The following is a 27,828-nucleotide window of genomic DNA, read 5'->3' as shown; positions in this document are numbered from 1 at the left end:
GCCTGGGGCAGGCAATCACAACTCTAATGTAATGCACGGATCCAATGAACCTTATGATGGTGAATTGCCTGATTAAATACCTAATCAAGCAACATCCGTGGAACAACTGAAGTTCCCGGCATAGGCAATAGCCGGTGGCTCATGCTCTGCTGCATTATGGACCATTGACAAAGAATCGTAACTTTTCAACTTTTAGTACTTCTATACTTCCAAGCTAAGCTATTGACAATTCATAAACTTCTGGTCTTCTGAACGACCACTCGATAGATATAGGACGTAGTAACTTGAAGTCAGTTGAACCCAATGGCCAATCAAGATATCTGACTCTAGAGGTTAAATCATAACCAATCAGGTATATAGGAACGAGAACTAAGTATATATATGCCTTTTCTGGTCTATGGAGTTCTACGAGTTTTCTTTCTTTTTTTTTTTTTTTTCCCTTCCTTCTCCTTGTTCTTCTGTCGTTGTTTTGACTAATCTCTCTTGTATGTACGCCGACGACATATATTTGCACTAATACAATCGATCCGACGCACTAGGTACATTTCACTATACATGGAAAACGTGCAACCAGCGTCCGTTGCTCGAGAAAGACAAATAGGAAGAATCAACAGTGGCAATATACTTTAGCAAACCTAAAAAGAATGAAATCAAAAGCCACTTGCACAGCGACGTGTCTACCCCAACGCCCCATAGCCATTTGATGAAGAGCCACCTCTTCTTTTACCTGTGTCAAGGAGTGATAGTGGTAGTCACTTCCTCATCGGCATGCCTGATCTGGAAATGGGCCAAGGCGGTTACAATTACAACTAGGTACTAGAGTGAACTGCCACGATCAGCCCATAGCGTTGCGTTGCACTTGTTCATATTCACTCAAGGTTTTGAATGTTGAGTCTATCAATTAACTGGACTCATTCGAGTAGAAGTGGAAATGCCTTTGACATCCAAGCCCTATGTGCATCAAATAACGGAGGATCATTCCAGCTCATACCAAACGTAACCACCATACCCATTCCTTACCGGCCAAAGCTAAACCAGCCGCGTCGGCCTCCCTTCTTTTCCTCAGTGGCTGGCTCAGTTGAGGTCGGAGCTGCACCTTGGGTGTTCACATTCTCACGGGGATAGTCAAGGTAATTCCATGCGACGTCAAGGAACAGTGGCTTCACTGGCACTGGTTCCATCTGAGGTGGGTATGGGACGAGGTTCTTCAAATCCAAACCGTCGCCGGGGTACTCGTGCAACCGCTCAACCATCGGCCGCTCGCTGGCCGATTTCGATTGCTGCTCGGAGATCTTCTCCAGAGTGACAAGCCCGCGGTACTGTGAAACCAGGGCCCGCAAGGTTGACTGGAGGGTCTGGATTTGGTTGCGTGTGATATCAAGCTTCGGCAACTCTTCCGTTTCGGCGGTGGACTGAACTGAGCTCGCAGACTCCTGACTGAGCGCCAACGCTTGCGAAAACAACGCAAGTGCGTTTTTATATTTTCCAAGGATACTGTGAGACCGCCCAATGGTGAGACATCTAAAAGTTCATGTTAGAGAATTCCGCGACTGAAAGGGGAGCGGCACGCCATACCTCAAGGCCCGGAAGTAGGAACGTTTAGCTCCAAGCTCCTGAACAAAGGTAGAATCAGCTGCCACACCGGGTAGCTCGAGGATGAACTCGATGCTCTGCAACGTAGAATCATACAAAACGACCCTTTCACGCAGACGGGCCAGCTTCTTGCCTTTGGTTTCTTCGCGTTTGGCAGAACCCTTGCTGCCCTTGGTTGTCTTGGCCTGGTCGATCTCACCATGTATGCCGTCATGCTCACCACACAATACGCGATTACGCCCAACTCTCCACCCTACCAGAGCAAAATTGACGGCAGTGCGGGTAATCTGCAAGCTCTGCATCCTTTTGTCGCCAAGATCTACGCCCTCACTGACAAGGTCATCGATGGCCGTCTTTGTAGCATCCACGGCATCTTGGCTGGCAATAATGACGTTATCGTAGGCAGCTGCCTTATCCTTCGATGATGCGGATTTGCCCGAGGCATCTGCGAGCCACGAGGCGAGGCGAGACTCCGCCGCCGCTGCTGCTGCGAGAGCCTGGGAAATTGCGGCGTCTTCCAAAGCAACGGTCCGTGACCTCCATGTGATGTTGTCGGGAAGTTGCTGCACCTCCCCGTCCGCAGTTCTCCTTGTTCCAGCAGCATCCTCTTTAAGACAGTTAGGATCCACCTTCTCGACTTCTGACCTGAGCTTGGCGTCCGACGGGAAAAAGCTGATGGCCAAAGAGGTCAGAGGCTTTGAACGTGGAAGCTTCATCTGGTATGCGGCATATCTCAAACTGGGGTCGACGGTACCAGAGAGGAGATCCCGAAATGCATCCTTCTTATTGTTTTGACCAAGTGCTGCATATATAACCCTTGATACAGAGTAGTCTTGCATACACTGTTCCCATTTCCGCTTCTCCAATGATAGGGCCCCCGAGAGTGTGGCATGGTATGCCCGCGCTTCAAGAAGATCATTATCAGTAGCACCAGAAGCTTGGTCTTGTAACAAGAGAACAAGTTCATTTGCATAACCGGCTGATTTATGCAGTCGCGAGATGATGTGACGCCGGGCGGCACCTGTGATTCCCTTTGCTGACGGATCTGCAGAATGCGCCGACTTCATTTGCAGTGCTTGTGCCCATGCTCGTTCCGAGCTTAGGAGTAGGATGTGAACATATCTATTGAACCGTACGAATCAGCACATGTGGTTATTAGGGGAAACCGACACAGGAGCTGCAACTTGGAAGAACATACGCAACATTGCCGTTGACATTCTCTGCGCTGACGGGGGGTTTGGCAGCATATTTCCGGCCTTTGGGTGTGGTCTGCCCGAGCTTCTTGCGGAGTTTGTGCAATTTGCGGGTGGTATGGGCACGGTAGGCATTATAATCACCAGCCAAGAGGACCTCCTCTCTCTGGTTGAAAATATAATCTGTAATATCCATTGTGGTTGTAATTAGAGGTATCAAGTGGATTGATTGACGCCTCTCTACTAAGGTGGGTAGGCGTCGGACTGGAGAGTGCGGGTTGCTGGCGTGGTCAGATTTCGGCCAAACGAATGACCGGCTGATTTCGCGGGATTCTCTTTTCCAGCATCGGCCGAAGCTATTTGCTACCACCTACTCAAAATTTCATTCCGCGTCAACTCCACGACGTTTGGTCTGCGAACGCGGTCTCTGCTCCTCGTGATCCTGCCGGGGTTATCAAGTATAGCTCAGACTTTTTGCTGGATATTCGGAGCGACTGTTTGTCAGCATTTTGTGAGCTTCGTGCACAAGAGACACTTCACGGTGCGCCTCTCCTCTCGTCAGCACCTAACAGTACATTATAAAGCACCGTCTGACCTCCTCTTCTGGATTGATAGAAGACTTAGAACCGATATGCTACGCATTCCTGTTCGATTTCGGTGATTTCAGGGTTTGACGCCGCAATCTTTCAAGGTAATGCTGGAACGGGCTGCCGGATGCCTTGAGAGCGCAGGACGGCGTTTCTTCCGGGATTCTAATGGCGCTATACGAAGTCCAAGACCGCTGTATCCTAGCTTTGGGCAAACTAGTGGCACAAATTCGGACTCCCCGCATTGGCTTCCTGTCTCACCAACTTCAACCCGAGGAGTCTCGAATACAGTAAATGGAACTCCGACCGCAGGCAGAGTTGCACCCGAACCACGGACTCCCTTTTTGGACTTTTTGTATCCTCCACGCACACAGGAATTTGCGGCGTCCTGTCTCATACGATCCCCGAGAAGGTTCACCGCACGCCGGAGGAAAAGGGCTATTGCAACTCTTACTAGAACGTACACGTCGGGAGCTGCGAGTCTCTACCAACCTGCTGGTGCAGATAGATCAGGCCCCGTTGTTACTAGTCGCAAAGACCGAGAAGATGAACGGAGGCGGGCAAAGCATGATCTGTTGTCATTGCTAGGGGATGGCAAGCTCGGGGAATACGACAAGGCATGGTCACTTTACGTGACTGCAGGCCATCCACTTGATACGAACCCGGCCCTCCTCGCGATCCTAAGCAACTCAGAGGAAGATGTCAATCACAGACGGGTTAAGAGACTGTTTGAAGGGATCCCTGTCGATTCTCGGTCCGCGGAGGATTACTTGCATATGGCGAAGTCGTACTTGGCGGCTGAAAGGCCGCTGGAGATGAACCGTATATGCCAGGTAGCACTAGAGAAGGGCCTGGGAATCCCGTGCTGGGCTTACACTTTGGCGTATTTTGTGAAAACTGAGCAGTGGGATTATGCGCAACAGGCCTGGTTATCAAAACCGACATCTGATGAACAAGGGCTATGGGAACATGTTGCATCCTCTTTAACCTTTTCCAATGTACCGAACGCTTTGGTCGCCCTTGCCACATGGTTGCAGAATGAAGTTACTAATAGTTCAGCACGCGATCTCGCCCGGTTCCTACTTGACCGCACCTTCTCCACGCCCGGGATCATTGTGGAAACAGCCACAGAACCTCTGCTCCTGCTTTTGAAAGAATATAACGCCTTATCCATACTAACCCCTAGGCATTACTTCAGTCTTATGAAGACTCTTCAGTCATCTGAGACCCGATCAATATTCGTTCGGGCCATTGTGGTGTACCGTAATTTTCGTTGGCAGATGGAAAATGAAGTGCCACCCGCAAAGCTGTTAAATCAACTCTTGAGACGCTTGTCTACCTTTGAAATCACCATTGGTATTCGGTATCTCTTGGATGAGTTCAGCCTGTTTCATGGCAAGCCCTCAATCGATGCATATAAGCACGCGCTTATCGCCTTCTCAAGAGCTGGTGACGTGGTGAACGTCCACGAAATATTTGAAAGGTTCCTATCAGATCATGGGAAGCCGTTGAGTCGGAGGCTTCTAACTCCCTTGTTATATGTACATGCGAGATATGGCAATGTACAAGAGACTCTCCGCCAGTTTGCAAGGATATCGGAAGAGTTTGGCCTGGTGCCGAATGCTGTATGCTGGAATATTCTTCTTACAGCATATGCCAATGCTGGTGATTTGTCTGGAAGTTTTACCACATTTAAGAAAATGATTCAGCAGGGTGTGGAACCAAGCTCTCACTCTTTTGGCACACTGATGGGACTTTGCGCTAACAGAGGCGATATTGACACTGTACGTCAGCTACTCGCTTTAGCGAAACAGCGCCATGTGCAGATCACCGCTCCATTTCTTGATACCATCGTGGAGGCCTATTGTAACAATCAGCAGTTGAACATGGCTGAGAGCGTGGCAGAGACTTGTCTCGGTTTGGATGTGAAAGGCTCACGTGTGAGAATGTGGAACGTGCTTCTTTGGAATTATGCTTTCAGAATGGACCTAGAATCGATCTCTCGGGTTCGCTCGCGTATGGATGCCGCCGGCCTGCAGCCTGATGGCATGACGTATGCTGCCCTCATGCTTAGTTTGGTACTCATTGGACAGACGGATTCTGCGCGTCGCATTCTCAGAACGCTTCACCGAAGCCATCGGATGTATGCTACAGAGTTCCATTACGCCATAATTCTGTACGGTTATGTAAAGGACCGCAATCGGGACATGGTCCATATCATCTTCCGCGAGATCAAAGAACGATTCAACCGACCTGGGTTTAGCTCAAGTTTGCTTGTTCTGAAAAGTCAACTTCAGCGCGATTTGCAGCTTATCAAAAGCAGCAATAGTCAGGTGGATAGCGCCAGTGTTCGCCTTGAGAATGCCGAGAAGTTCCTTGCGGAGACTATTGCGGAGTTCGACACCACCAAGTTGGCCACGAAGCTACCGATGCCCGGTGTTGGTAAACAAACGATTAGTGACGCTTTCCCCGCTATGTACTACGAATACATCATCACAGCATATGGCACAAGGGGAGCTTTTGCGAAGGCCCGAGAGCTATTCGATCGATTCATTAAAGATCGGCAGGCGTCGACTACGTCGGAGAACGTCTATGACAAAGCACCGTTGCGTCTACTTTCCGCATTGATGCTTGCCTACCTAAAGGCAGAGCAACACAAAAAGGTAGAAGAATGCTGGAAGATGGCATTTTCTCGTGCCAAAAAGTTAGCCCGGCGCCCTACTGTTGATGAATGGCTTTCTAGCCAGCTACCCTCCACAGAGATCATTGAACCACCTCGACCAACTCTGCCTAATTCTGTCAGCCACCACAAGGATATTTTGCTAGATCTGGACGGTTGCATTGCCGAGCGACCGAAGAAGTCAGCAATCTTGCCGGCATATCAATTCCTGCTGTCCCGACCACTGTCTTTGTACATGCGTTCCCTTGCCTATCGGAACGAGACTTCGAGGATTCCCCAAGCCGTAGCGGACGTCGAGAAAGCAGGCTTTATGTTGACCACTTACAATTGGTCCACTTTCGTCCAAATGCTTGCATCTTCAGAGAAAATTTCCGATCAGACTGAGGCATTCACTGTCTTTGAGCGAAAGTTTATGCCAAATTTCCCTGGATGGAAAAGCCTTCGACGAGGATACGGACTAAAGCCACCTGGTGTGCCGGCTGGCATTGACATCATCGAAAACCCGACGCGTGGAAAGCATCCTAACCTTCTCGGCAAGGAAGGTCGCAAGTATTGGAGCAAAATCCAGCCTGAGTTCATGCAACCTACTTATGTCTCCATGGTATATCTGGCTTCTGCGTTACTCGGCGCCCGAGAAAGAAGCATCTTTGATGGAGGGGCAGAACTTGGCTCTCTTCATAAAGCAGCCCCCCGAACTATTGAGGCTATCGCCGATATGCCTTATCTACGCGAGAAATTCCAGGGTGTCTTGCTCCGACGTCGTCAGGAACAAGGAGATAAGAAGGAAGACATGGATGGTCGTGAGCATTTCGTCTGGACTGGCGGCATCCTTGGAGTTGGCGGCCAACGAAGACCAATTCTGGAAATTGATGAAACGACTGGTGAGCCAACTAAGGCATATGATGTGGCTGAAGACCGAGCGCTGCGAGACGCCAAGTCTCAAGCAGCTTCAGTACATCAAACCGACGTACATGCAGCCGATGGTGTGCAGACTCCCGAGGGCACTTCTACTTCTACAGAGAAGACCATTGACTACGAAGATGAGTATGATATTGAGGCCGAGTCGCTGTTAGAGACAAGACGCAATGCGCAGCAAGCCAACGATGACTTGTTGGACAATGAGCATCACGAGAACATCGACAGTGACCTTGCAAATGACTCCTCCACCTTGACTGATGATCTACTTGCCATGGACGAGGATGCTTCAGATGATGGCTATGACCAATGGATGGAAGAGGTTATTGATGAAGAGGCCATGTCTTTCGAAGAGTCGAAAGAGCGTAATTAGAAGGACGAAGTTTGTTGCATTGTATATACCAGAACACAAAATGTACCATACTACTTATGTATAAGAGATATCTAGAGAGTGTACGAATATTATTGGATATAGTTCAACTCAACGTTTTCAATTTTCTAGCACCAGCCTCTGGGCTATAGGACCTGGTACTATGGAGTAACATTGTTGATATTTCCCAATTAGGCAATCCAAAACTGAGAGATGGGTTGTCCCGTATTGCTGAGTCATCACTCATTCCGCGTGTGAACGCGTTGTGGAAAAAGAACCACGCGTTCCAATTATGCCCGATTGGGACAGCGTGTTTCCACAGCTTTGAGAAAGATCCTCCGCCATCCCACCCGTTGTCAAGGGCGCAACGAACCAAACCATCCCCTCCTTTCCGCATTTCTATGATTTAGCGTGTGCTATCGAAAATTGCAAGGACCATTCATTGCACTGAGATCACATCGATCAATTTAAATTTTTACTAATACACCCCGTATAATTGTCCGCGAAGCACATTATCACCATGGACGGAGTGCAGCTCCGTGATGAGGCCGCTCAGGATAGAGTGCGTGCCGCTATTGAGTTCCTCGATCCCCGTAAGTCACTATGGGCAGACTTGTGTGGCATTAGAGCATGAAAACTGATGAATCCTTTGTTTTCAGGTGATGATGCTAGAGCCAGAAGGTCCGTCAAGTCGAAAAACAACTCTGCTTGTCTAAATTACTGTTTCAGGATGTGGCTTCTGACCTGCAGAACAGTTATCGTGCCGATATCGTGTTGATGCTAAATCGAGGACTTCGGCGCTTAATAGTACGTTGTTGCGTACCTGCCTTGAAATGACGTTTAGCGTATAAGGAGCTAAAAAAATCTTTTTTTTTTTTTTTCAAATAGGTCAGCATCGATGAGATCAGAGCGCATAACCGTGAATTGGCCGATGGGTATGTGATGATCCTTTGGACAAAGCCCACAATATGTTAATCTTTGAATGAAGGCTTCTCACCTCCCCATTCGATTATTCCCAAGCTTTCGATAGAGCTTTGAAAGACGTTATCAAGACAATACCACACCGACCTTCTAGGGAGACAGCAGACGAAGTGGTATGTAATTCTAGCCATATGCGCTCATACACATAGATATGGGAGCTGACAAACGGTTAGAACTACTACTGCGCCTATGTCGGAGCTTTTGGAGAGTTCTCCTGTAACCCACGGACCTTGGGTTCGACCCATCTGAACCGGATGATCTCCCTTGAGGGCATTGTGACAAAATGTTCTTTGGTCCGGCCAAAGATTATACAGAGTGTGCATTATAGTGAAAGGAAAGACAGGTTCTTGTCGAGGAAATATAGGGATCAAACAATGACGGCCAGCGGAGCGACAAGCTTGAATGTTTATCCCCAGGAGGATGACGAGAAGAATCCGGTATGTCCAAAGCTACCGAGATGTACTGATTGTAGCCAGCTAATTGTGTGTTTGTTTTTCAGCTCATCACGGAATACGGCTATTCGACCTATATGGATCACCAAACCATTTCGATTCAAGAAATGCCAGAGAGAGCACCGGCCGGTCAACTGCCCCGGAGTGTTGATGTGATCTTAGATGACGATCTCGTGGACCGAGCCAAGCCTGGTGATAGAATTCAGTTGGTAGGAATTTACCGGTCTCTGGGAAATCGAAACGCAAACTCGGGCTCGTCGACATTCCGCACACTTGTTTTGGCAAACAACATTATTCAATTATCATCGAAATCCGGCGGAGGAATTGCGCAAGCCACTATTACCGACACTGATATTCGCAACATCAACAAGGTTTCCAAGAAAAAGAACGTTTTTGAGTTGATGTCTCATTCCCTCGCGCCGAGTATCTACGGTCACGACTATATCAAGAAGGCAATCTTGCTCATGCTGCTTGGTGGTATGGAGAAAAACCTCGATAATGGAACACACTTGCGTGGTGACATCAACATCATGATGGTTGGTGATCCTTCGACAGCCAAATCTCAGCTCCTCCGTTTCGTTTTGAATACCGCGCCCTTGGCGATTGCAACAACCGGACGAGGCTCATCAGGTGTCGGTCTTACAGCCGCTGTTACGTCTGATAAAGAGACTGGAGAGCGCAGACTGGAAGCCGGTGCAATGGTTCTGGGAGACCGCGGTGTGGTCTGTATTGATGAGTTTGATAAGATGAGTGATGTGGATCGCGTGGCGATTCACGAAGTCATGGAACAACAGACCGTTACCATCGCGAAGGCTGGTATTCACACGAGTCTGAATGCTCGTTGCAGTGTCCTGGCGGCCGCTAACCCCATCTACGGACAATACGATCCCCACAAAGACCCGCACAAGAATATCGCCTTGCCAGACTCTCTCTTGTCTCGTTTCGATTTGCTTTTCGTAGTGACAGACGACATTGAAGATTCTAAGGACAGGTTGGTGTCCGAGCACGTCCTTCGTATGCATCGTTACCGTCAGCCTGGCACTGAAGAGGGCGCTCCAGTTAGGGAACAGCTCAATCAGACCTTGGGTGTTGGACTCGAGGATAACCAGGATTCAAACCAGCCCACAGAGGTGTATGAAAAGTTCAATGCCATGCTTCATGCTGGAATGGCTAACACAGGCCGGGGCAAGAAGAAGGACGTTGAAATTCTAAGCATCCCATTTATCAAGAAATACATTCAATACGCCAAGTCGAGAGTCAAGCCCGTGTTGACTAAGGGAGCCGCCGACCACATTGTTACCACCTACTCGGCGCTGAGAAACGATGAACTGTCTGGTAATCAGCGCAGGACATCGCCTATCACCGCGCGTACCCTAGAGACATTGATTCGTCTGGCTACCGCTCACGCCAAGTCCCGTCTCTCCAACAGAGTTGAAGAACGGGATGCAAAGGTTGCGGAGTCCCTTCTGCGTTTTGCCATGTTCAAGGAGGTTCTCGAAGACGAGCGCCGTAAGCGGAGAAAGGTCACTGCATTCGACGAGGACTCCGAGAGCGAGTCCGAGGAAGACTCTGATGAGGATGATACTCCGGCACAAACTGCAAGTGCCACCCCGCGGTCAAGCCGGAGAAGCGGAGCACTGCGCGCGCGTGCAGCTGCGAACCGTTCCACTACCGATGAAATGGACGCTGATGGAGACGATGCCTCGGAAGATGGCGATGGTCTATACAGCGCCAGTCCTCGTGGTCAACGGTTACGGTCGAGCCAGGGCACGCGCACTCAAACGCAAAGCCAGTCTCAGATGTCTGTAGCATCTTCTCAGCCAGCCTCACAACTCATCGACTCCCAGACAGACACTTCGCAGCCCCAGACATCGTCTGCCAGTGCGTCCCAGCCGATACAGCCTGCTCGTCTGACGGTCTTCCGCCAGGCTCTGGGCCCGCTCATGGGTACACGACTGTTCACCACGGGCGACACCGCTGACGTGGAAGAGCTCATTGGGGCTGTGAACACAGCAGTGCGTGGAACACGATCTCTCGGAGAGAGCCATGTGTTCCAACGTCCCGAAGCAATCCAGGCCTTGAGGGCCATGAACGAGAGAAATGAATTGATGTAAGCACCCACTATCTAAAGACACTCAGATCAAGAACTCATAACATGACTAACACTGAATCTCCAGGTTCCTTGAGGATGACGAGACCGTTTACAGAATTTAATAGCATAGAGAGCTGGTGGAGTTTCAGTTGTATGGTCGACTTTTGATTGGGAGCTGAAAAGGGATTTATGTCGGACACGTTAACTTCTAATGTCACTTTCATCCCCATCGACGGGTTAGTTCGGCGTTTCGGAGGGTTTTTTCTAGTTTATACATTGCAGATGTCAATTGGCCCTGGCATTGAGTTCTGGTCTTCGCATTTCGTGCAATAAACTTTCGTTCCTTGCATAATACCTCGAAGTATAATCCTTGAAGCTTCTTGGTTCTTTGTCCGGTACGACTTCAATACATCCACAATCATCGACGTAATTATAGAAAATGTCATCGTATATCACTGTACAGTATGTCTTCTTGCCCATTCCCATCTTCTACTGAGCAGAATGCTCTGTTATCAACCCACTTTGGTAAGTCAGACTAGATCATTGAAGATATAGACAAAAAATTGAATTATTAAACCGAGATAAAGAAGTATGATGAGAGAAGAGTGTAGAAGAAAACAGATGGCATAGAACATAGTCACACTTTTTGTACGGACATGCTATGATGCTTCCAACATTAGAAACCGGGGTATAGATTCAAAGCTTGAATTACAACTTATATGCTAATTTCCTCATCTTTGACTTTGTCGGACTCCGCTAGGAAACCGGAGTCGTCGGAAGAGAAAGACGATGTACGCGCACCCTCACTGATCTGTGCTTGTGTGAGGGGTGACACTCCCCGGGAAAGAGTCTTGGACTTCTTCTTGCGGTGCTGATGTCCTTGCTCGGAGCCTGACGCCGTAGAATTAGGGGTTAGGCTTCCCCGACGGGGACGGCCACTCACAGACGACCTCGACGGAGGACGGTCATCGGTATCTACGGGGGTGCTGCTTCGGGATGGCGTCCGTGAGTGCGAGTCCGAGCGCGTGCTACGCCGGGCAGGCGATTTCGGCTCGTGGCTCAGCCTAGAGATGCTGGAGTGGTGGGAATGTCGATGGTGGGCTTTTTCGTCGGCGGACTTGGTAATTGTCGCTGCAGCGGCTCGCCGACGCTGCGACGCCTTCCATCCAATGTCAAACCACCAGAACCAGCCGCCGTCCTGCTGAGCTAGTTGGCGCTCCTTCTGGCGCAGTTTCTGACGCAGTTGGGCACGCCGTTCGTTCTCCTTTTCCCAGAACTCGGTACGGTAGTCATCCCAGTTCCCGCGGAACTCAGGCGAAAATGACTTGGGCAGGAGGAGTAGTCGGATATAATCGCCTCCCGGACTGAGGTCTTCCTCCACCAGGCCCGACTCCATGTCCATGTTGTAGTACGGCTGGTGGTGCTGCCGACCACCAGCGCGTTTCTCCGACGCAGGCCGTTCGATGTAGTGGAAGTCTCCAACTGGGGAAGGGAAGAGTGGGATGTAAAAGGGGAAGAGGAAGGAGAGGTAGGATAACAGCTCCTGCCACCAGGGACCGCGGATCACAACGATCTTGGTATTCATCGTGCGAAGACCGCGGTTGGCGACGGCGAGCCAGCGCCGCGGCCAACGTACTCCACGCTCCCATTGCCCCGTGCCCCAGACCAATAATGCAGTAACCACACCTCCGAGCAGCGCAACCTTCTCCCACATCTCCACCACCCAGTACACGGAGCCGCCTACCCCGCGGCCATCTTCGCGAGGACGGAGGAACAGCGCGTAGGCAAAATAGGTGATCCAGGCAGCAAGCAGTAGAAGAAAAAAGGTGTTCTGCCGCCGGCGTTCACGCAGCGCAAGGTATTGAGCCCGAAGGGAACTTTCTAAGATGAGCAGGTTCAGGTAGATCTGAGGTGGAGAGGATGGCAACGTGGACAGCGGGTCCGGTGTTGACGGGCGTGGCGGGGAAGACGGATTGGAAGAATTCTGAGGGTACGACTGTGGAGCAGAGTTCAATGCGTCGGACGATGCTGATGAGGACGAGAGATGATTTGCAGGAGCCGGTGACCCCTTAACCAGGTGATCCAGGCTTGCGGAGGCCATGTCGGCAACAGTCGACGAGCAGAAGGATCTTCTAAAGCAAACGGAAAGCAGACGGAGAACAAATACACTGAAGGATCAGAACAGGCACGGCCTTCACGGCCAGGCGCTATCTCACAGCATGGAAGGTAAGAAGAGTGAGAGCACGAAGGGCGCAGACAAAAGATAGAATAGAGGAGGAAACGTTGAACTGTTGGAATGATGGATTTAGTTTGACGCTGACAATATATTACCGTCGGTATCGTATTGGTTCGGTATCGCACTCGGAACAAGTCGACTGTCACATGATGGCGATATCCAAACACGATCGAAGCAGCGAGACCGAAAGCAGATCGCAATTTCTTGATATTCATAGTCTAATTGTATACATTATGCATATTCACTTGCCGCAGCCATTGACACCGTGTAACCCGACAAAAAGTAATCCAGAATCGCTCTTTATAAACAGTAAATAATGAAAGAAAAGAAGTCTATGCCTTCTTATTAATTGCATCCTTGCGACCCACATCTTCCATCTCGGACAGAACCAAGCTATTAAATTCTTCCCATCCATCCAGATACACATGGTGGCCCGAATTCTTAATGACCACAACCTTAGCCGAGCCGTGGTCCGCTTCTCGCTCTTCCAAGGTTGCGTTTTGAAGCACCCGACGCTTCTCTTCGTCAAGCTTGGCTTTTGCTGCCATTCCACCTTTAACATCCATCCAGTCATGATCGCCATACATAAAGACTATGGGGAGACCGTTTTCGCGCTTGGCGGATGTTGACAGAGACGAGCCTGAAGCTATGGTAGAGTCGGGCTGCGGTAAGTTCTGGCTAGATGACTCTATGGCCTGTGTAGGTTCTTGCGTAGAGGATGAGGGCATCTGAAGCACCTGTCTTCCTACCCCCTGAATGCGCCGGATTAGAGGGCTGCGTGCGAAGGCACCAGGGGCGAGAATGTATGCGAGAGCATACTCTCCACTGCCCCGTTGACTGAAGATCGAATATGAGTAATCATGGAGAGCCTTGGCCTCGTCCGCAGGCAAATGAGAAAATCGTCGGGATGTCCAGCCCGATACAAGTCGCGGGCCTAGGGGACCCGCCCAGCGAATCAAGCTGAAGGGAGATATGTTGGCCTCCCACAGATAGGCAAACCACTTGGGAATCATTCGTCGGGGAGGCCGATCGGAAGCAGCACTACTTGTCGGTGAGCCTTTTAGGAGGATATTGTTGTCACCTTTCTGGATTGTCTCCGGCGGCACTGATGAAGCCGACTCTGCGATTCTGCGCTGATCCTGGGAGAATTCATTGGCCATCGTGGACTCGGACGGCATATCTGCTGACACAGCATATGGGTCTTCTGGAATCCCAACCGGTGAAGCTAAGATGAGCTTGTTTAAGCGACCAGGATATTTAAGGGCATAGGCGACCGCCATGTAACCTCCCAAACTATGGCCGAGCAAAGTGAAGCGATCGATTTTGCGTTTGACGCGCCATTCCTCCAGGGCGTCCACAAACCAATCTTCCGCCTCTCTGATAGCATCTTCACGGTCTTTCGCTTTGATACGGAACGGCGGCCGTGTGCTACGGCCCATTCCCAGCAAGTCTAGCGCATGTAGTTGCCATCCTTTCAGTCGGCTCAGAGGTTCAAAATTCTTGTAGAAGAAGCCCAACCCGGCTCCATATCCATGAACCATAACTAAGTGCTGGTTTGCTTCCTCCCCAATCCGCTCCACAGAAAATTCGTTGAGAGCTCGATTTTTGCCGCTCAGCTCGACCATGCTGGAGCGCCACCTCCGAGGACCATAGGGATCGTTGAGTGAATTGGCCGCTACCTCGCCCTCCTGGCTGTGGTCGGCCGATTGTAAGCTCCCTGGTTCGCCACTTGGGAGATTACTTGTTTTTCCGGTTTGCAAATGCGTAGGGGGTTCATGTTGAAGGTAGGGCAAGTATGAGAGAACCTTATGCTCGGCTGCGGCAGCCGGCAGACTCGACCACTGGAAAGCCATCTCAGTGACTGACACTTGAGCTTATTTCCGGGTTTGACAACATACCCATTGACTGAAGCCTTCTCTGTAACCTAGTGGGAACCAGGCTGAGGGTGGCGGGGTTGCGCTGGCTCCGCGAGCCGCATGAGGGGTACCGCCCTGGTGGGAGGTTAAATCGTCCTTGGACGATTCCAAGGATTGTGAGGCCATCGATGAGGCGTGGCGACCAAGGAAAAGGGGGCCAGACGACGCTAAGAGATGTGGATGTTCGAATGCGACCCAGGATCGAGAGACCTGAGAGGTAAGCGAAGTAAGTCGCGCGGTAGACACCTTGTTGCGCAGAGCAGAGAGTGACAGAGTAATATTCTCTGTCACCCGCAGAGAGAGACGAGGAGAAAAGCAAGGACAGCAGCGGGATTTATATGAATGGTAATCGAGGCCCGTAGAGACCAGAAAAGGCAAATTTCGGGCGGATGAGAAGCCAAAAACCGCTTATGTCCGATCCAATCGACTAACCCCGACGCAGGCAACGATGGATGACAACAGGCACAAAGGAAGAAGAGAGGATGAAAAAGAATGTAGAGGAATTGAGGCTTAGCGAGGAGTTAATCTAGAATGGAGATGTGGCGGAGGATTGTGTAGACAAGATGTAAGTAAAGTACTATACATAACAAGAAGAAAAGACAGCAAGCAAAAAGACAATTGCAAAGGAACGATTGGGCGGAAGTGAGAAGTGGGAACCCCAACAGGACGATGACGCTCAACTGTCCCGTAATGGAACATTGCGGATCCCGAGGGTATTGTTTCGTATCGTACCAAAACAATTACCTGTCGTACATACTGTACCAACTACATACTCTACTCCGTCTATACTATAGTAATTAACCCCCTCATAATTTATTTTTTATGCTACTATACTCTCGAGAGCCCTCTAGTGATTTTATTTATTCGGAAAGTCATGAATCTTTGACAATTCTACGCGTTCCTCTAATGATTCTACCGACATAGCCTAGAGAAAGCCTCGGTATACCATCACAACAAATCGCTTCCCATCACTAACCCGCTCAAGCCCTAGGTGGACCTCACGATTCGAGCGCTAGAATTAGGACCAGATATGCTCCTCCGACGGTATCTCACACCACCTGGGTAGTGCGCCATGGTTCTACCCATAGCTCTCGGGGACCCGTTTTCGTCAATCGGTGTCGTGCTCCCTGGCGTTGTGGTTTTGCTGCTAACTCCACTGCTAGGTCGTAAACTAAAGTAACCGCCAGAGCCATCGGCTGGGTTAACAACATAGTTGTTGGTATGGGAGGAGCTCAGCATAACAGAAGAAATGTCTCCTATTGATTGTCGGGGCTGTGAGTGTGGCGATACTGCTCTTGACCGGGATTCAAATGAAGGATTCTCCGGCCGAATCGATAGAGACAGCGATAATGAGTTCTGGGTGCGCACGCTTAGGCTCGACAACACCGATGTGGTAGCGGAGCGGCGATGGTGGAGGCCATGGCTATCATCAGGGTTGGCCAATATTTGTCTATGTCTCCAGGGTAGCGAATGCTCCGAAAGCTCGTTATTCCTCATGCTAAGTGGTTGCGACGGCAATTCCAACCGATTATTGATGGAAAGCCAGGCCCTCTCGTCTGCCTCCTCACTTACGCTATTACTGGAAGATGAAGACACGGATCTTGAATGAAGTCCATGGACTTTAGAGGATGACGCCCAACAGCGCCATCCACCTACGCCCTCGAAGTCCCTCCTCTCGTCGCCACTAATCAGGCCGAGAAAGCCCCGCAATGACGGGTAGTACCCATTTTTATGATGCTCTCCTCTTCGGGTTCGTCGTCCATCAATGTCGTGGAGCGCACTATCCTGGTCATTTGATTCTTCAATATGTGAACTGTTGCGTCGCTGGCCGCGGCCTGGCCGACTATGGCTAGGGGAAACTGGGTTGGACTGGTAGCAACTGGAGTCTGAGAAATGGATGGTCCTGCCGTAATCCAATGAACGGCGCTTTGGTGTTGTAGCAGCTAGCGGTGTCGTGGGTTCAGAAGGGGCGAAGTTTAAGAGGGACGAGGTGTTGGACGTGGGAATAACAAAGTAATTAGCGATGATCGCATAGCATAGTTCAATGTAGATCACGGAAAGCCGTAGAAACAGAGCCAGCACAGAGAAGCAGATGGTAATATAAGCCGATATGACAAGTGGTATGGAGATGAGGGCGAGAAATGGTAGTGTAAAGAAAGTAGTGGTTGACATGAAGACTTGTAGAAAATATATAGTACTCAGTTTCTAAACTGAGGGGTAGATGTAGCAGATAGCAAGTTAACCACGCTATGCAATACCAAATTGTGTGATATGAATCGTCAAGAAGAAGGCATTTTGATCTTTGAAAAGGGAGGCAAAGAAGAATAAGAAAAGCATCGATCCATCGGCTTACTTTGTTTAACAATAACCATAAAATGCGGAGAAGCAGCATGTGATGATCTCATGCCTCAGGCAGCAATTTATAGGGCCACGGATGAAACTAAAACCATTCATTACATCACAGTCCCAGAGCCGGTATTTATGGAGCCTTTCTGACCTCTTTAAACATTTCGTCAACGCAATTCTAATTAGCATGACACACCAGGAAATTCAAGATGGGACAGGTTTTCCCTGGGATATTGGGGTGTTCGACGCCCATTGTCATCCCACCGATACTATGTCATCCATTGCGGAGATTCCTAGAATGAGGGCAACCACGCTCACAGTCATGGCTACTCGGGGAGAAGATCAAGAACTGGTACATCAGACCGCTGCAACTCTCACAGGTGGACAGTTACCATCACTACCGGGACAAAGTATCGGACGTGTATTGCCTTGCTTTGGCTGGCATCCTTGGTTTTCCCACCAGATCCTTGACGATACGCGGAAGACAGAAACTGAAGTCACATCGGCGTCTGTCAAGAAACAAGCGCATTATAGCAAAGTCCTTACTCCGTCACCAGCGGATACTTTTATATCAGCTCTACCAGACCCGAAACCGCTTTCACAGTTTATCTCAGAAACACGCGAGCGGTTGGTAAACCATCCCGCCGCTCTTGTGGGAGAGATTGGCCTTGACCGCGCTTTTAGACTTCCCCAAGCCTGGACGCAGCATGAGGAGGAGGGTCGTGATTCACAGTTGACCCCCGGGTCTCGCGAAGGTCGAGGCCTTTCTCCTCATAAAGTTCAGTTAGAACATCAAAAGGTAGTGCTAGAAGCTCAGTTGCGCCTGGCGGGAGAACTCCAGCGGCCCGTCTCTGTACACAGCGTTCAATGCCACGGAGCAGTATTTGATCTTTTCAAGAAGTTGTGGACTGGCCATGAGCGAAAGAAGCCGTCGCGACGGGAGAGGGCACGGCGTTACAGTGCCGCAGATGCTCACGCACAGAGTGACGTGGAAGAAGAGCAACAAAAACCGACCACGGCCAAAAGGTCACCGCTTCCTTTCCCACCAAGAATCTGTATGCATTCGTATTCAGGCCCCGTGGAACCTCTGAAGCAATTCTTAAATCCGTCGAACCCTTCAGATGTGTATTTCTCATTCTCCACCGTGATCAACTTCAACGGACCGTCGCCCCAAAAGATCGTCGAAGTCATCAAAGCCTTACCGGATGACAGGATCCTCATAGAAAGTGACTTGCACACCGCTGGGCAGCAGATGGATGATTTATTGGAAGAAGTCGCTCGGCAGATCTGTGAGCTGCGCGGATGGGATTTGCGCCAAGGTGTTCGGCAGCTTGCCGAAAATTGGAAGAAATTCGTGTTTGGTTGATCATAATGGTATTGTTGAGCAGCATTAGAGGGTGCGTGCCTGTCGATAAGTTGGTACCGCTGTACATAGCGTCCTGTCGTAGATGAGGTTATCGCAGACCGAGACGACAACCTAGATGACAGCTCACTGATATATTAAATGGGTAGCAGGTATGCATGTGATTCAAGAGAATTATGGCACGATTCGTGCGACTAGTCTATGTAGCACCACCTCCATCTAGAAGAAGTCCCTATCTGTGCGTCATCACTAAAGCTACTATTAACATGCTGTACTGGCCCTTTTTTCAGTGGTTGTAGTTAAAGACGGTCTGTGGTCACGGGGTATATAATCCTAAGAATAAAAGGGGACTAGGCCGGTCTATGTGCTTGGTAGCGGTGAGCATAAAAAATAAGCGTGACATCCGTGGTACGGTTGGTTTCCGACAGCCGATAAGTTGAAAGATATGGAACTCAATTAGTGCCTAAGTATAGAATCGGTGACGCTGATTGGTGGATGGTGGCTATCGATAATTCGATATCTCTTGGTTGAGTCCCACCAACAGAATACTTGGAAATTATAAATAATGAAGATAATAGCATAAGAACAACTATGACTTGGCAATGGGAGAATGGAGTCACAATGGGGGTTCATTACAAACTTACAAGCTTTGGTTCATCTGCACACCAAGGAAGGTATTGATGGAAAGTACCAGTAAGATCAATTAGGATTATGTACTGAATACTTGACATCTCGTGATCTTTTCCCAATTGGAACTTCTCCGCACGCACGTGACCTGCCCCAGACTCGCCGGCAGATGCCCCACCACTAGTTCTCCGGCTCTATCGATTTCTCCTCTTCTTTCCCATTTTCTTACGTTTCACAATCCCCATTGCTACTCTCTTCCTGATCATGTCTTGAAAACAAGCAATCCCTTCAACCTTAGAACAGCTCTCATTATCAAGGATGAAGTTGCTAGTCCTCGGACCCTGAACCTGCGTCGATGCTTTGCTATGTCCTCCACCGCGCATAACAGCCAACCATCCACCGGCAATGGTGTGACAAAACGCAAGTCAGGTACGCAGCACGGTCACCACCCATCATGATGCTTCTGTCTGGGTGTGGATATGCTGACTCAACGCGCTTTAGGCTCCGCAGCCTGTATTCATTGTCATCGGCGTAAAGTCCGATGCGATGCTCGCATTGTCGGCTTACCTTGCTCGAATTGTCGCACTGCGGGAAAGGCCGATTGCCGCATCCATGAGAAGAAAAAGCGCCTGGCTGTGCGTTCCATTCTTGACCCAGTCCCCATTCGCTGTCGTCCGACCCATGACTCCGATTCTACTCCCAAGCCAATACCATCTACACCTATCCAGCCGAATGCTTTCACAACTGCCTTTCGGGGCATCCAACCCGACGTGACGAGTCCTGTCGCAGCCGGCACCCAGATCATCCAATCACCACACTCTGGCTACACCAATGGTAGCCATCTCTCCAACAACCATGATTCCCAACCGATTGCGGAAACCCAAACATTCAATCGCCAGCCGGGTGCCGACCGGTCCATGGAACTGGAAAACAATGCAGACTTGGAGAAGCGACTCGTGAAGTTGATTGATGAGGAGGAGTCGGGCAGTCGAGAAATTCAAAGGGGTGTGAGGGCAATATATGTTGGCCATGAACTTTCGAACATGTCATTCTTGATCCGGCAACAGCGAGATAAAGACGACGATGTGTATCACTTCGCGGGCAATGAAATTCCTCGACGGCAATTGAGAACAGGTCATGACCAGCTCCTTATGGATGCCCTCACGTTGCCAGAACCAGCCCTTGCTGATGAGCTGGTACAGGCGTACTTCACGCACGTAAACCCAGGGTATCCCATAATTGAAGAGGATCTATTTATGGCTCAATATCGTAATCGTGACCCCGCCGACCCGCCTCCCATATTACTTCTCCAAGCCATTTTGCTTGTCGGGGCCCATGTCACACGTCCAAAAGCAGAGCGAGATGCGCTCAAGGAAATCTTCTTCCGTCGTGTCAAATGGCTATTCGACAGTCGCATTGAACGCAATCGTGATATTATGGTTCAAGCTGCATTGCTCATGACATGGCACTCGGACAGTGCCGATGATGACGTAGCGGCTAATGCTCACTACTGGGTGGGTGTGGCTGCTAGAATCGCTACAGGTCTTGGTATGCACCGTAACCCAGTATCTAGCAAATTTGTACCTCGCGATCGCCGGATGTGGAGAAGGCTGTGGTACATTCTGGTTCAATTTGATGTTATGGTGTCATTGTCATATGGCCGACCACAAGCTATGTAAGTTGCGTTCACTCGCTTATTGTCCGGATCTGGGAATTTGTGCTCTAACCCAAAGCTTACTTTAGCAACCTCGAGGATTCAGATGTCTCCCCTTTGACCCCTTCTGACTTTGAAGGGTGTGGTTCTCGAGTGCAAGCCGAGTATGTTATTCACTTTTCAGAACTGTGTACGATGATCTCGTATATCGTGCGGGAACGGTTTGGGTTGAGAGTCAGCGCTGAGCGCCGCAAAGCTGCCTTGCAAGAAGCCGACGAAGCCCTTGCGAATTGGTCCCTCAAGCTGCCAGATAGTTTACGCCTACGAGCCTCTGATATGGATCCATGGTCTGCCATGCTTCATCTGACATACAACAACTTCCTGATTCTTCTTCATCGGCCACATCCAAGAGCTTCCGCATATTCAGATGACTACGGTCCGCACGACGCAGAAATCTGCAGTGCTGCCGCTGGAGTTATCGCCTCCATATTCGAGGAACTCCGCCTGAACGACCGGCTGAAGTTCTTGTGGTACTCTGGAGTACATACGCTCTTCACGGCAATGATTCAAGTTCGGGTAGAACTTCGATTTTCCAATCCTGTCCTCGCAATCAACGCCTTGCGCCGCTTCGACTCGGCCTCATATTCTCTCCGTGAACTTGCGGAGTATTGGTCTCACGCCAATACCATCTTAAGGTTATTCCAAGACTCTAAACGACTCCAGGAGGACTTGCGCATGGCTACCAGCGAAAGACCACGACGATTCAGCACACATGATCAAAATAAGAGCACATCTAATTCATCTAATCCCCATCCCACCTCAACCACAAATCCCAATTCAAATACCACTTTACAGAGCCCTCAGAATGAGCCGCAACTTCCATACGAAGTTCCTACCCCCGAATCTCCGCATATGCCCCCAACCACCATGAGTCCCCACCAGAACCAGCCATTCGACAGCTGGATCCCGTCTAGCCATCTCGCTTCTGTAGACCCCATAGACCAACCTAGAGAGTTTCTAGATTGGCGACAGCTTTTTTCCTTTACCGATCCAGATCAGTCCGTTCTTCCCCTTCCCATGGAAGGATTGCCAGAGTTAGAAGATGAATGGCGCCAAATATATTGGCAGGAAACTCCTATGTCTGACCTTCTCCAGGACGGAGGATGGATGCATGGATAAATACATACTTTCCCAGCGGGTATATCTCGATCGTTTTGTTCCATTGGATTTGACTAGAATGGCGATGTTAATGATACCTGTTTCGTCTTTGTTGATGATCATATGACTATAATGGATTACACATGATACATACAACTTACCGTATATAACTTCGCACCAAGTGCAAACTACATCGAGCTCTTGAAATCCAAATGTAAAAGTTCCGCTCAGGTATCACTGAGGACCGTGAAGTCCTATTTCATTCTCTCTCTATCGGTACCTCCTACACTGTTTCGTACGTTGAGAAAAACAAATCAACTGGAATCACTAAATACAAGCAGAAGCTGAGTCGAGTCGACGTGAGCCCGACATGTCACCCAGCCCAAGCACGCAAATGAGGGATATGACTGTATAAGAAAAACGTGAAGAAGTTCTGGAGTGGCCCATTTTACAAGCAATTGTACAAGCAAGTCTTGTTCTGAGTCCAAGAAGACATCGCATAGGCGTTGACCCCCAAAAAGAAAATAAGACAACGCGCCAACCCTTCGCACCTCTCTTTATACCTCTGTACTCGTAATCAATCCATAAATATCCCATAAATAACCCATTGCATCGTACGACGTCATTAAGATGCTGCACAGGGAGACGCTCCGAAGGTAAGAAAAGACCTTTCGCCCGGTATAAGAGCTCTGGGCCTAGCAATAACATAAGGTTGGCTTCCTAAGCCTTAAGCCGTGTCGAGTGCAACGTCGGTCGATCTTTGACGGAGAAAGGTTGTTGGTTCCTCAGATCTCACGTGTGCACAGGCATTAGTAGGTATCGCCACCCGTTCCATTGTGCGCCTGGCCCACCATAGCCGGGTACCCATAGGCAGAGGCATCTTGTTCAGTGGGATCTAAGCTTGGATTCATGATGCTGTTGGCGTTATCAGCAGCATCGGGGAACCCTCCCGCGGTTGCCGGACGTCCTCCCGGAGCAGTACTTACGCCTCCGACTGGTCCGCCAGAGGCGTATCCGCTGCTTGTTGGTCTGTTCTGATGCTCACCCCTCGCGGATTGGGTCTACAAAGTCAATCAGCATTGTACATCCTAGCCGAGAACACTGCCGGCGGCTGGTGGAATGGCAGGGGACTCAGAGCGTTGCACAAGTCTCACCTCACGGTACTTCGACAAATAGATTTTAAGGGCTTCCGCATAGTTTTCAAAACCCAGTGAGGTCATGGCAAACAGGATGTCCTCTCCATTGACGGTTTTGCGCTTTTCCTGTTGGCACTTCTCGGACGCTGTGATTCCAGTGAGATTACGCCGGCGAATATTTACTGGCAACCGGATAACACGGCTATACTAACCTTCACTGGTAATGAATGAAATGAATTCGCTCACACATTCTTGCATACATTCCTTGGCTTCTTTTGCAATCTTGGCATTGTCTGGCAGGGCCAATTTCATGATGCGGGCAACTTTAAACTAGAAGTTAGCGCATCCGTGTCGCATTTACATTCTGATAGCGCAGAAGACATCCGTAGATGCGCATCGAGCGAAAGACTCGATTGGCGCTTCAGGGGAGGGTGGGCATGCTTGCCCTGCAAAGGTAGAAAAATAAAAACATATAGGAGCAAAGAGCGACGACTCTTGACAACAAAGAAAAAGAGGGCATGGGGGAGGAAAAAAGAAAGAGAAAGAAAAAAAAGTGTAAAATGACTTGTATGGGTGGTGGGCAAATACAATTGGGAAGACCGCTGTTGACCAGCAGGCAAGCCGCCAGGTACGCGCAAATCAGGAGCTGCAGAGGGACGCAACTAACCATTGGCAATGGGTAACCACCTATCCTGCTCCTTCACTTCAAACTCTCCTTGGTTCTGTGCCTGGTCCTGTTGTTCCTTGTCCATTTGTTCCTGCTCTTCACCTGATTGAACTTCAGGTTCCACTTCTGGTTCTTTCGAAGGAGAGGTCGACGACATGATTTTTAGCTGTTTTTGGGGCGCGCAGCGGGTCCTGGATTTAGAAGGGAACGACTGATGCTATTTGCTCTGTTGGCAAACCACGTCACCGAGGCGGGCGGCGCGCGATGGATTTCGGCCCTGAACGCGAGGATAGCTTTGCGCCAAGGGAAGAGGGTACCTGGCTGGGCAGCGATTGGATTCGCTTCACAGCAGCCTAAATGGGGAAGGATGAGGAGCAAAAGTCAGCGCGTGTGGGGGATTGGCAATGCTTCCGCGACAGCTCTGCTGGCAGTATGTAAGTTTAAGGTCCACCGGGATGTTTATTCGACGATGATCATATGAGAAGCGCGGCGGTAGAGCTTGTTTTGGGAGGGGGATTATTATGACTGTTTTGGGGTATTTTGGTAATTTTGGTGGTTGGACTAAATCTGATTTGATGCCCAGCGACGAGGATGGCGCACCGATCTTCTGGAACCTCCAGGGCGTTGTTGGGGCCGAGTCAGGAAAGAGTTAGACTTACAAACTGCAGCAGGTGGTAACGTCCACTCCAATACGGATGAGATCTGGGAAAGCGGGACGTGACGCGGGTAATGCAACACGAAAGGTAACCTGTGGGTCACTGGGCAGTGGCACGTTGCTCAGATGGGGGGTGGAAACGTTCAAGGAACCAGGACGATTCGGCGATCGGGTTATTTTGCTTTAAGGAGCCACACGATGCTGGTTGAGGGGGTGTGGTTGGTTCTCTGGACCAGTAGATAACAGTGATAATTACTGGGGATGCGCGCAGGCAATCAATTGGCGAACCAGAAGTTCCTGACAGTCAAGCACGATCACTGGCTAGTACCAAAAACCAATGAGAGTTGATGATGTTATGGAAAATGATCCTCTCCTCCACACAGATCGCGAAGGAACGGGGAAATGGAGAATTACCGGCGGGAAGAAAAGACGATTTGATGATGGATTGGATTGAAATCGAGTGATAGATTGATTCAGGGGGAGAACGAGAAAGGATGCAGAAAGAAAGTGTGTTGCGAGTGAGGAAGAAGAGAGAGAGAGACTGTGACCGTGACGGGAGATGGACAAGGCCAAAGAAGTGGATGGCCTCAGGACTCCCTCTCTCAGAGCGGAATTAATACCATCCTCATACAGGAGAATCCAGTATCAATCTTCTTCTCTGGCCATGGCTCCCACGCAAGGCTGCAGAGGGGTGTGTATTAGAAACGTAACACACGTGATACATGATTACTCCAGGAGCAGTACCATTACCACTACATCCAGAAGTACTTCGTAGTATGTACATACTTGTCCAGTGTACATCCATACTCCCAGAACGACATTCTCGGCAATACCTGCGTCGTCATACCGTCAAACAGAGTAACTAATGTCGATTCCATCACATTATTAACCCAATGCACTGCCATCCAACCACCGTATAGACCTTACCCACCCGAGCAACGGCTGTCTGCAAAGTGGGAACCCTGAAGCACAGCATGAACAAAACCTCGCTTTCAGCGTCTTTATTGGCCGGTTTTGGTATGACCAGAGAGGTACTTAATACTCGCTCAAAGTACTAGGTTGACCGGAGTATCTCCTGTCACCAGATCAAACCCTCGGATCCTCTGTTCCTAGTGGCCTAGTCTGTCATTTGGGTTCTGTCTATTACCTAGTCTGCCCCGCCCATCACCTACATCTGATGCAAGGGAAAAGGATGGAGCGCCGGATCAGGCATCCAAATCGACAACAATTATGTGAATAAAGACAAGGTGGACTAACAGTTGGCCTTGTATGCCTTGATATTTTTATATCAGGCAAACCTGCAGCATCCAGCCACCCACCTGCAGCCCAAGACCAGCGTGGTGGTGGTTCAAGGCATCCACCCATCGACTGCTTCTGGGGCCGGTGGATCAATCACATTTTTCTACCCAAGAGCCGGTCATGTATGCCCTATCTCGGGGTCCCGTGCGAAAACTGCACATACCTCATCACCCATAATGTAGGGATTGAAATACGGCATGTGGGATTGTTCGTCCAGGCTGTCTTCTAGACAGTACTCCGGAGTATGCAGGTTCATCGGCAAGTTCGCCGAGGCTGACATGAAGCAACCAGTCAGAACGTGGGGGATAGACAGTGATCAGACGAGGTCCTACCGGAGTGGTAGCCCGGCATGTCATTCTGAAACAACCTACTTTCTGACACTATCTCCCTGCCGTCCCCTGATTGGCTTTTACACCAAACACTATACAGCTGGCAGTGTATACCTGTTGAACTACATTATATGGTGATCATTCGCCGTCCACATGTTAACCCAACAAGACTCTGTTACCGTGGCGTTATCAACATCGCATGCTCTATATTTCGCCGAAGAACGTCTCCAAGGGCCTGTTTGTCTGGTCTACAACAGGACGGTGGTCATATATTTGCAGCAGCTAAGTCTGATCGAGTATTGTATAGGATTGTTGTAATCTCTAATATGTGAGTCCCACTTGTAAAGTAACAGTGAATGCGACATGTTGTGATACATTTCTCCTCGGAACAAATGACCTACAGGTTTTTGAACCTCTGTGGGCTTCTGAAGAGCAGAACCTGGAGTTTTTCAAGGGTATTTACATAAATTAGTAAAACCAGCCACCAAGACTGATATGGCTCATAATATGACGATATAGTACTTTTAAGGCTAACACGGAGACCTTACATGCAATAATAATGAGGAAGGGTAGAAGAAATATCTCAATCTACTTTTTCTCCTGTATTTTCAAGCAAACCGCAGGCTCTAACGGCATTCTAAACCAAGGGTATCATCTGTATGTAACTCTCACTACAAGATCACTTCGATATCTCGTCTCTTATCCGTATCCTCACTCTCGTACTGCCTTCTGCTATCCCCTTCAACCCCACACATTTCTCTTGCTCCCTCGTACCTGCTTCTGCCCCTTCTCGAGCTATTACATCCACTAACCCAGCTCTATGCCCACATCTTGGTGGTCAAGCACCTCTCAAGTGAGCACGATGCCAACAAACAAAGCAAATAAAGTGCATAAGGCGAAAGCTCGAAAGTATAAGGTTAGAAAAAGGAACTCGTGCCCTTTGAACTTGAACGCAAAAGCAGAAAAGGGAAGATTCTTATGAACAGCAACGAAGGCCGTAAATTGTAATAATACAATACTATGAACTACCAGGCTCAGAACCAGATCAGAACGCTGATCACCAAGAGACAAAGGGTGAAAAGCTCAACGAAAGATGCAAGAAAATGACGCCGTTGATAAAGGACGGCACCAGAATGAGGATTGAATCCCGCTCGAAGGACGTGAAAGAAAAAATAACATTCAAGACGACAACGAGCAGGCTCGAAGAGGTGTCTATAAAGGGTTCGACGTAGCAGGAAAGCCCATGAATGCTACAACAGGTCCCATAAGCATTAATAGAAGATGTTTGTTCTGGAAGAGGCCCGATCCGAATTCATCGTTACTAATGCTTTAGGTATGCAAATGTCTCACAGTTACATGGATCCATACTGATCGAGTCCAAGCTATCTTTTCATAGAAAAAAAACATTCGTTCATTCTTATGCAGATAGCAAAGAGAGAACGTAATGGCTGAGAGGATGTGGATACTCTACTGAAGAGACTGGTTTGGTTTGCCCTGCAGAAGCTCATATTGCTTGAATTTGTCTTTATCAGGATGTGGTCTAGGAAGCCGAGGAAGAAGAGTCTGCAGTGAGAGATTC

At 49.4% G+C, this 27,828-nt stretch overlaps 9 protein-coding genes across 9 annotated transcripts; 4 read left to right on the top strand and 5 right to left on the bottom strand.

Annotated features, from left to right (window-relative positions):
- Positions 1-430: 430 nt before the first annotated feature.
- On the bottom strand, positions 431-3,035 carry BDV27DRAFT_124176 (signal recognition particle subunit SRP68). Its single transcript, XM_032066036.1, has 3 exons — positions 2,792-3,035; positions 1,576-2,715; positions 431-1,521 (listed from the first exon to the last, which is right to left on the bottom strand). Exons 1-3 carry the CDS (start codon positions 2,980-2,982, stop codon positions 1,017-1,019), a joined length of 1,836 nt encoding a protein of 611 aa, XP_031930285.1. The 5' UTR covers positions 2,983-3,035; the 3' UTR covers positions 431-1,016.
- Positions 3,036-3,119: 84 nt separating this feature from the next.
- Positions 3,120-7,448, top strand: BDV27DRAFT_77342 (putative translation regulator (Cya5)). The gene is made up of 2 exons (XM_032077555.1): positions 3,120-3,327; positions 3,402-7,448. The coding sequence occupies exon 2, from the start codon at positions 3,481-3,483 to the stop codon at positions 7,339-7,341; it is 3,861 nt and encodes a 1,286-aa protein (XP_031930284.1). The 5' UTR covers positions 3,120-3,327; positions 3,402-3,480; the 3' UTR covers positions 7,342-7,448.
- Positions 7,449-7,720: 272 nt separating this feature from the next.
- Positions 7,721-11,244, top strand: BDV27DRAFT_124173 (MCM DNA helicase complex subunit MCM3). The gene is made up of 8 exons (XM_032066035.1): positions 7,721-7,931; positions 7,998-8,019; positions 8,094-8,145; positions 8,227-8,273; positions 8,327-8,432; positions 8,493-8,756; positions 8,819-10,881; positions 10,949-11,244. Exons 1-8 carry the CDS (start codon positions 7,859-7,861, stop codon positions 10,983-10,985), a joined length of 2,664 nt encoding a protein of 887 aa, XP_031930283.1. The 5' UTR covers positions 7,721-7,858; the 3' UTR covers positions 10,986-11,244.
- A 64-nt stretch (positions 11,245-11,308) lies between these two features.
- Positions 11,309-13,152, bottom strand: BDV27DRAFT_124171 (Spo7-like protein). The gene has a single exon (XM_032066034.1). It carries the CDS (start codon positions 12,962-12,964, stop codon positions 11,579-11,581), a length of 1,386 nt encoding a protein of 461 aa, XP_031930282.1. The 5' UTR covers positions 12,965-13,152; the 3' UTR covers positions 11,309-11,578.
- Positions 13,153-13,289: 137 nt separating this feature from the next.
- BDV27DRAFT_124169 (putative alpha/beta hydrolase) lies at positions 13,290-15,631 on the bottom strand. The gene is made up of 2 exons (XM_032066033.1): positions 14,998-15,631; positions 13,290-14,940 (listed from the first exon to the last, which is right to left on the bottom strand). Exons 1-2 carry the CDS (start codon positions 15,139-15,141, stop codon positions 13,432-13,434), a joined length of 1,653 nt encoding a protein of 550 aa, XP_031930281.1. The 5' UTR covers positions 15,142-15,631; the 3' UTR covers positions 13,290-13,431.
- Positions 15,632-15,970: 339 nt separating this feature from the next.
- Positions 15,971-17,298, bottom strand: BDV27DRAFT_77325 (uncharacterized protein). Its single transcript, XM_032077554.1, has one exon. It carries the CDS (start codon positions 17,185-17,187, stop codon positions 16,003-16,005), a length of 1,185 nt encoding a protein of 394 aa, XP_031930280.1. The 5' UTR covers positions 17,188-17,298; the 3' UTR covers positions 15,971-16,002.
- Positions 17,299-17,548: 250 nt separating this feature from the next.
- Positions 17,549-18,727, top strand: BDV27DRAFT_155167 (TatD family hydrolase; the record flags this gene model as incomplete). Its single annotated transcript, XM_032072094.1, has 1 exon — positions 17,549-18,727. One exon carries the CDS (start codon positions 17,549-17,551, stop codon positions 18,725-18,727), a length of 1,179 nt encoding a protein of 392 aa, XP_031930279.1.
- A 508-nt stretch (positions 18,728-19,235) lies between these two features.
- On the top strand, positions 19,236-22,348 carry BDV27DRAFT_124165 (transcription factor domain-containing protein). The gene is made up of 3 exons (XM_032066032.1): positions 19,236-19,780; positions 19,853-21,026; positions 21,095-22,348. The coding sequence occupies exons 1-3, from the start codon at positions 19,717-19,719 to the stop codon at positions 22,182-22,184; spliced, it is 2,328 nt and encodes a 775-aa protein (XP_031930278.1). The 5' UTR covers positions 19,236-19,716; the 3' UTR covers positions 22,185-22,348.
- A 393-nt stretch (positions 22,349-22,741) lies between these two features.
- Positions 22,742-24,443, bottom strand: BDV27DRAFT_77283 (nuclear transcription factor Y subunit beta). Its single transcript, XM_032077553.1, has 4 exons — positions 23,967-24,443; positions 23,512-23,622; positions 23,318-23,445; positions 22,742-23,224 (listed from the first exon to the last, which is right to left on the bottom strand). The coding sequence occupies exons 1-4, from the start codon at positions 24,121-24,123 to the stop codon at positions 22,973-22,975; spliced, it is 648 nt and encodes a 215-aa protein (XP_031930277.1). The 5' UTR covers positions 24,124-24,443; the 3' UTR covers positions 22,742-22,972.
- Between the last annotated feature and the right edge of the window lie 3,385 nt (positions 24,444-27,828).

Source organism: Aspergillus caelatus, assembly GCF_009193585.1.
Source record: "Aspergillus caelatus strain CBS 763.97 unplaced genomic scaffold BDV27scaffold_39, whole genome shotgun sequence".
In the NCBI taxonomy this organism is placed as follows: Eukaryota; Fungi; Ascomycota; class Eurotiomycetes; order Eurotiales; family Aspergillaceae; genus Aspergillus; species Aspergillus caelatus.
The sequence above is the reverse complement of the archived record's forward strand: the minus strand, read 5'-3'. Positions and strand labels throughout refer to the sequence as shown.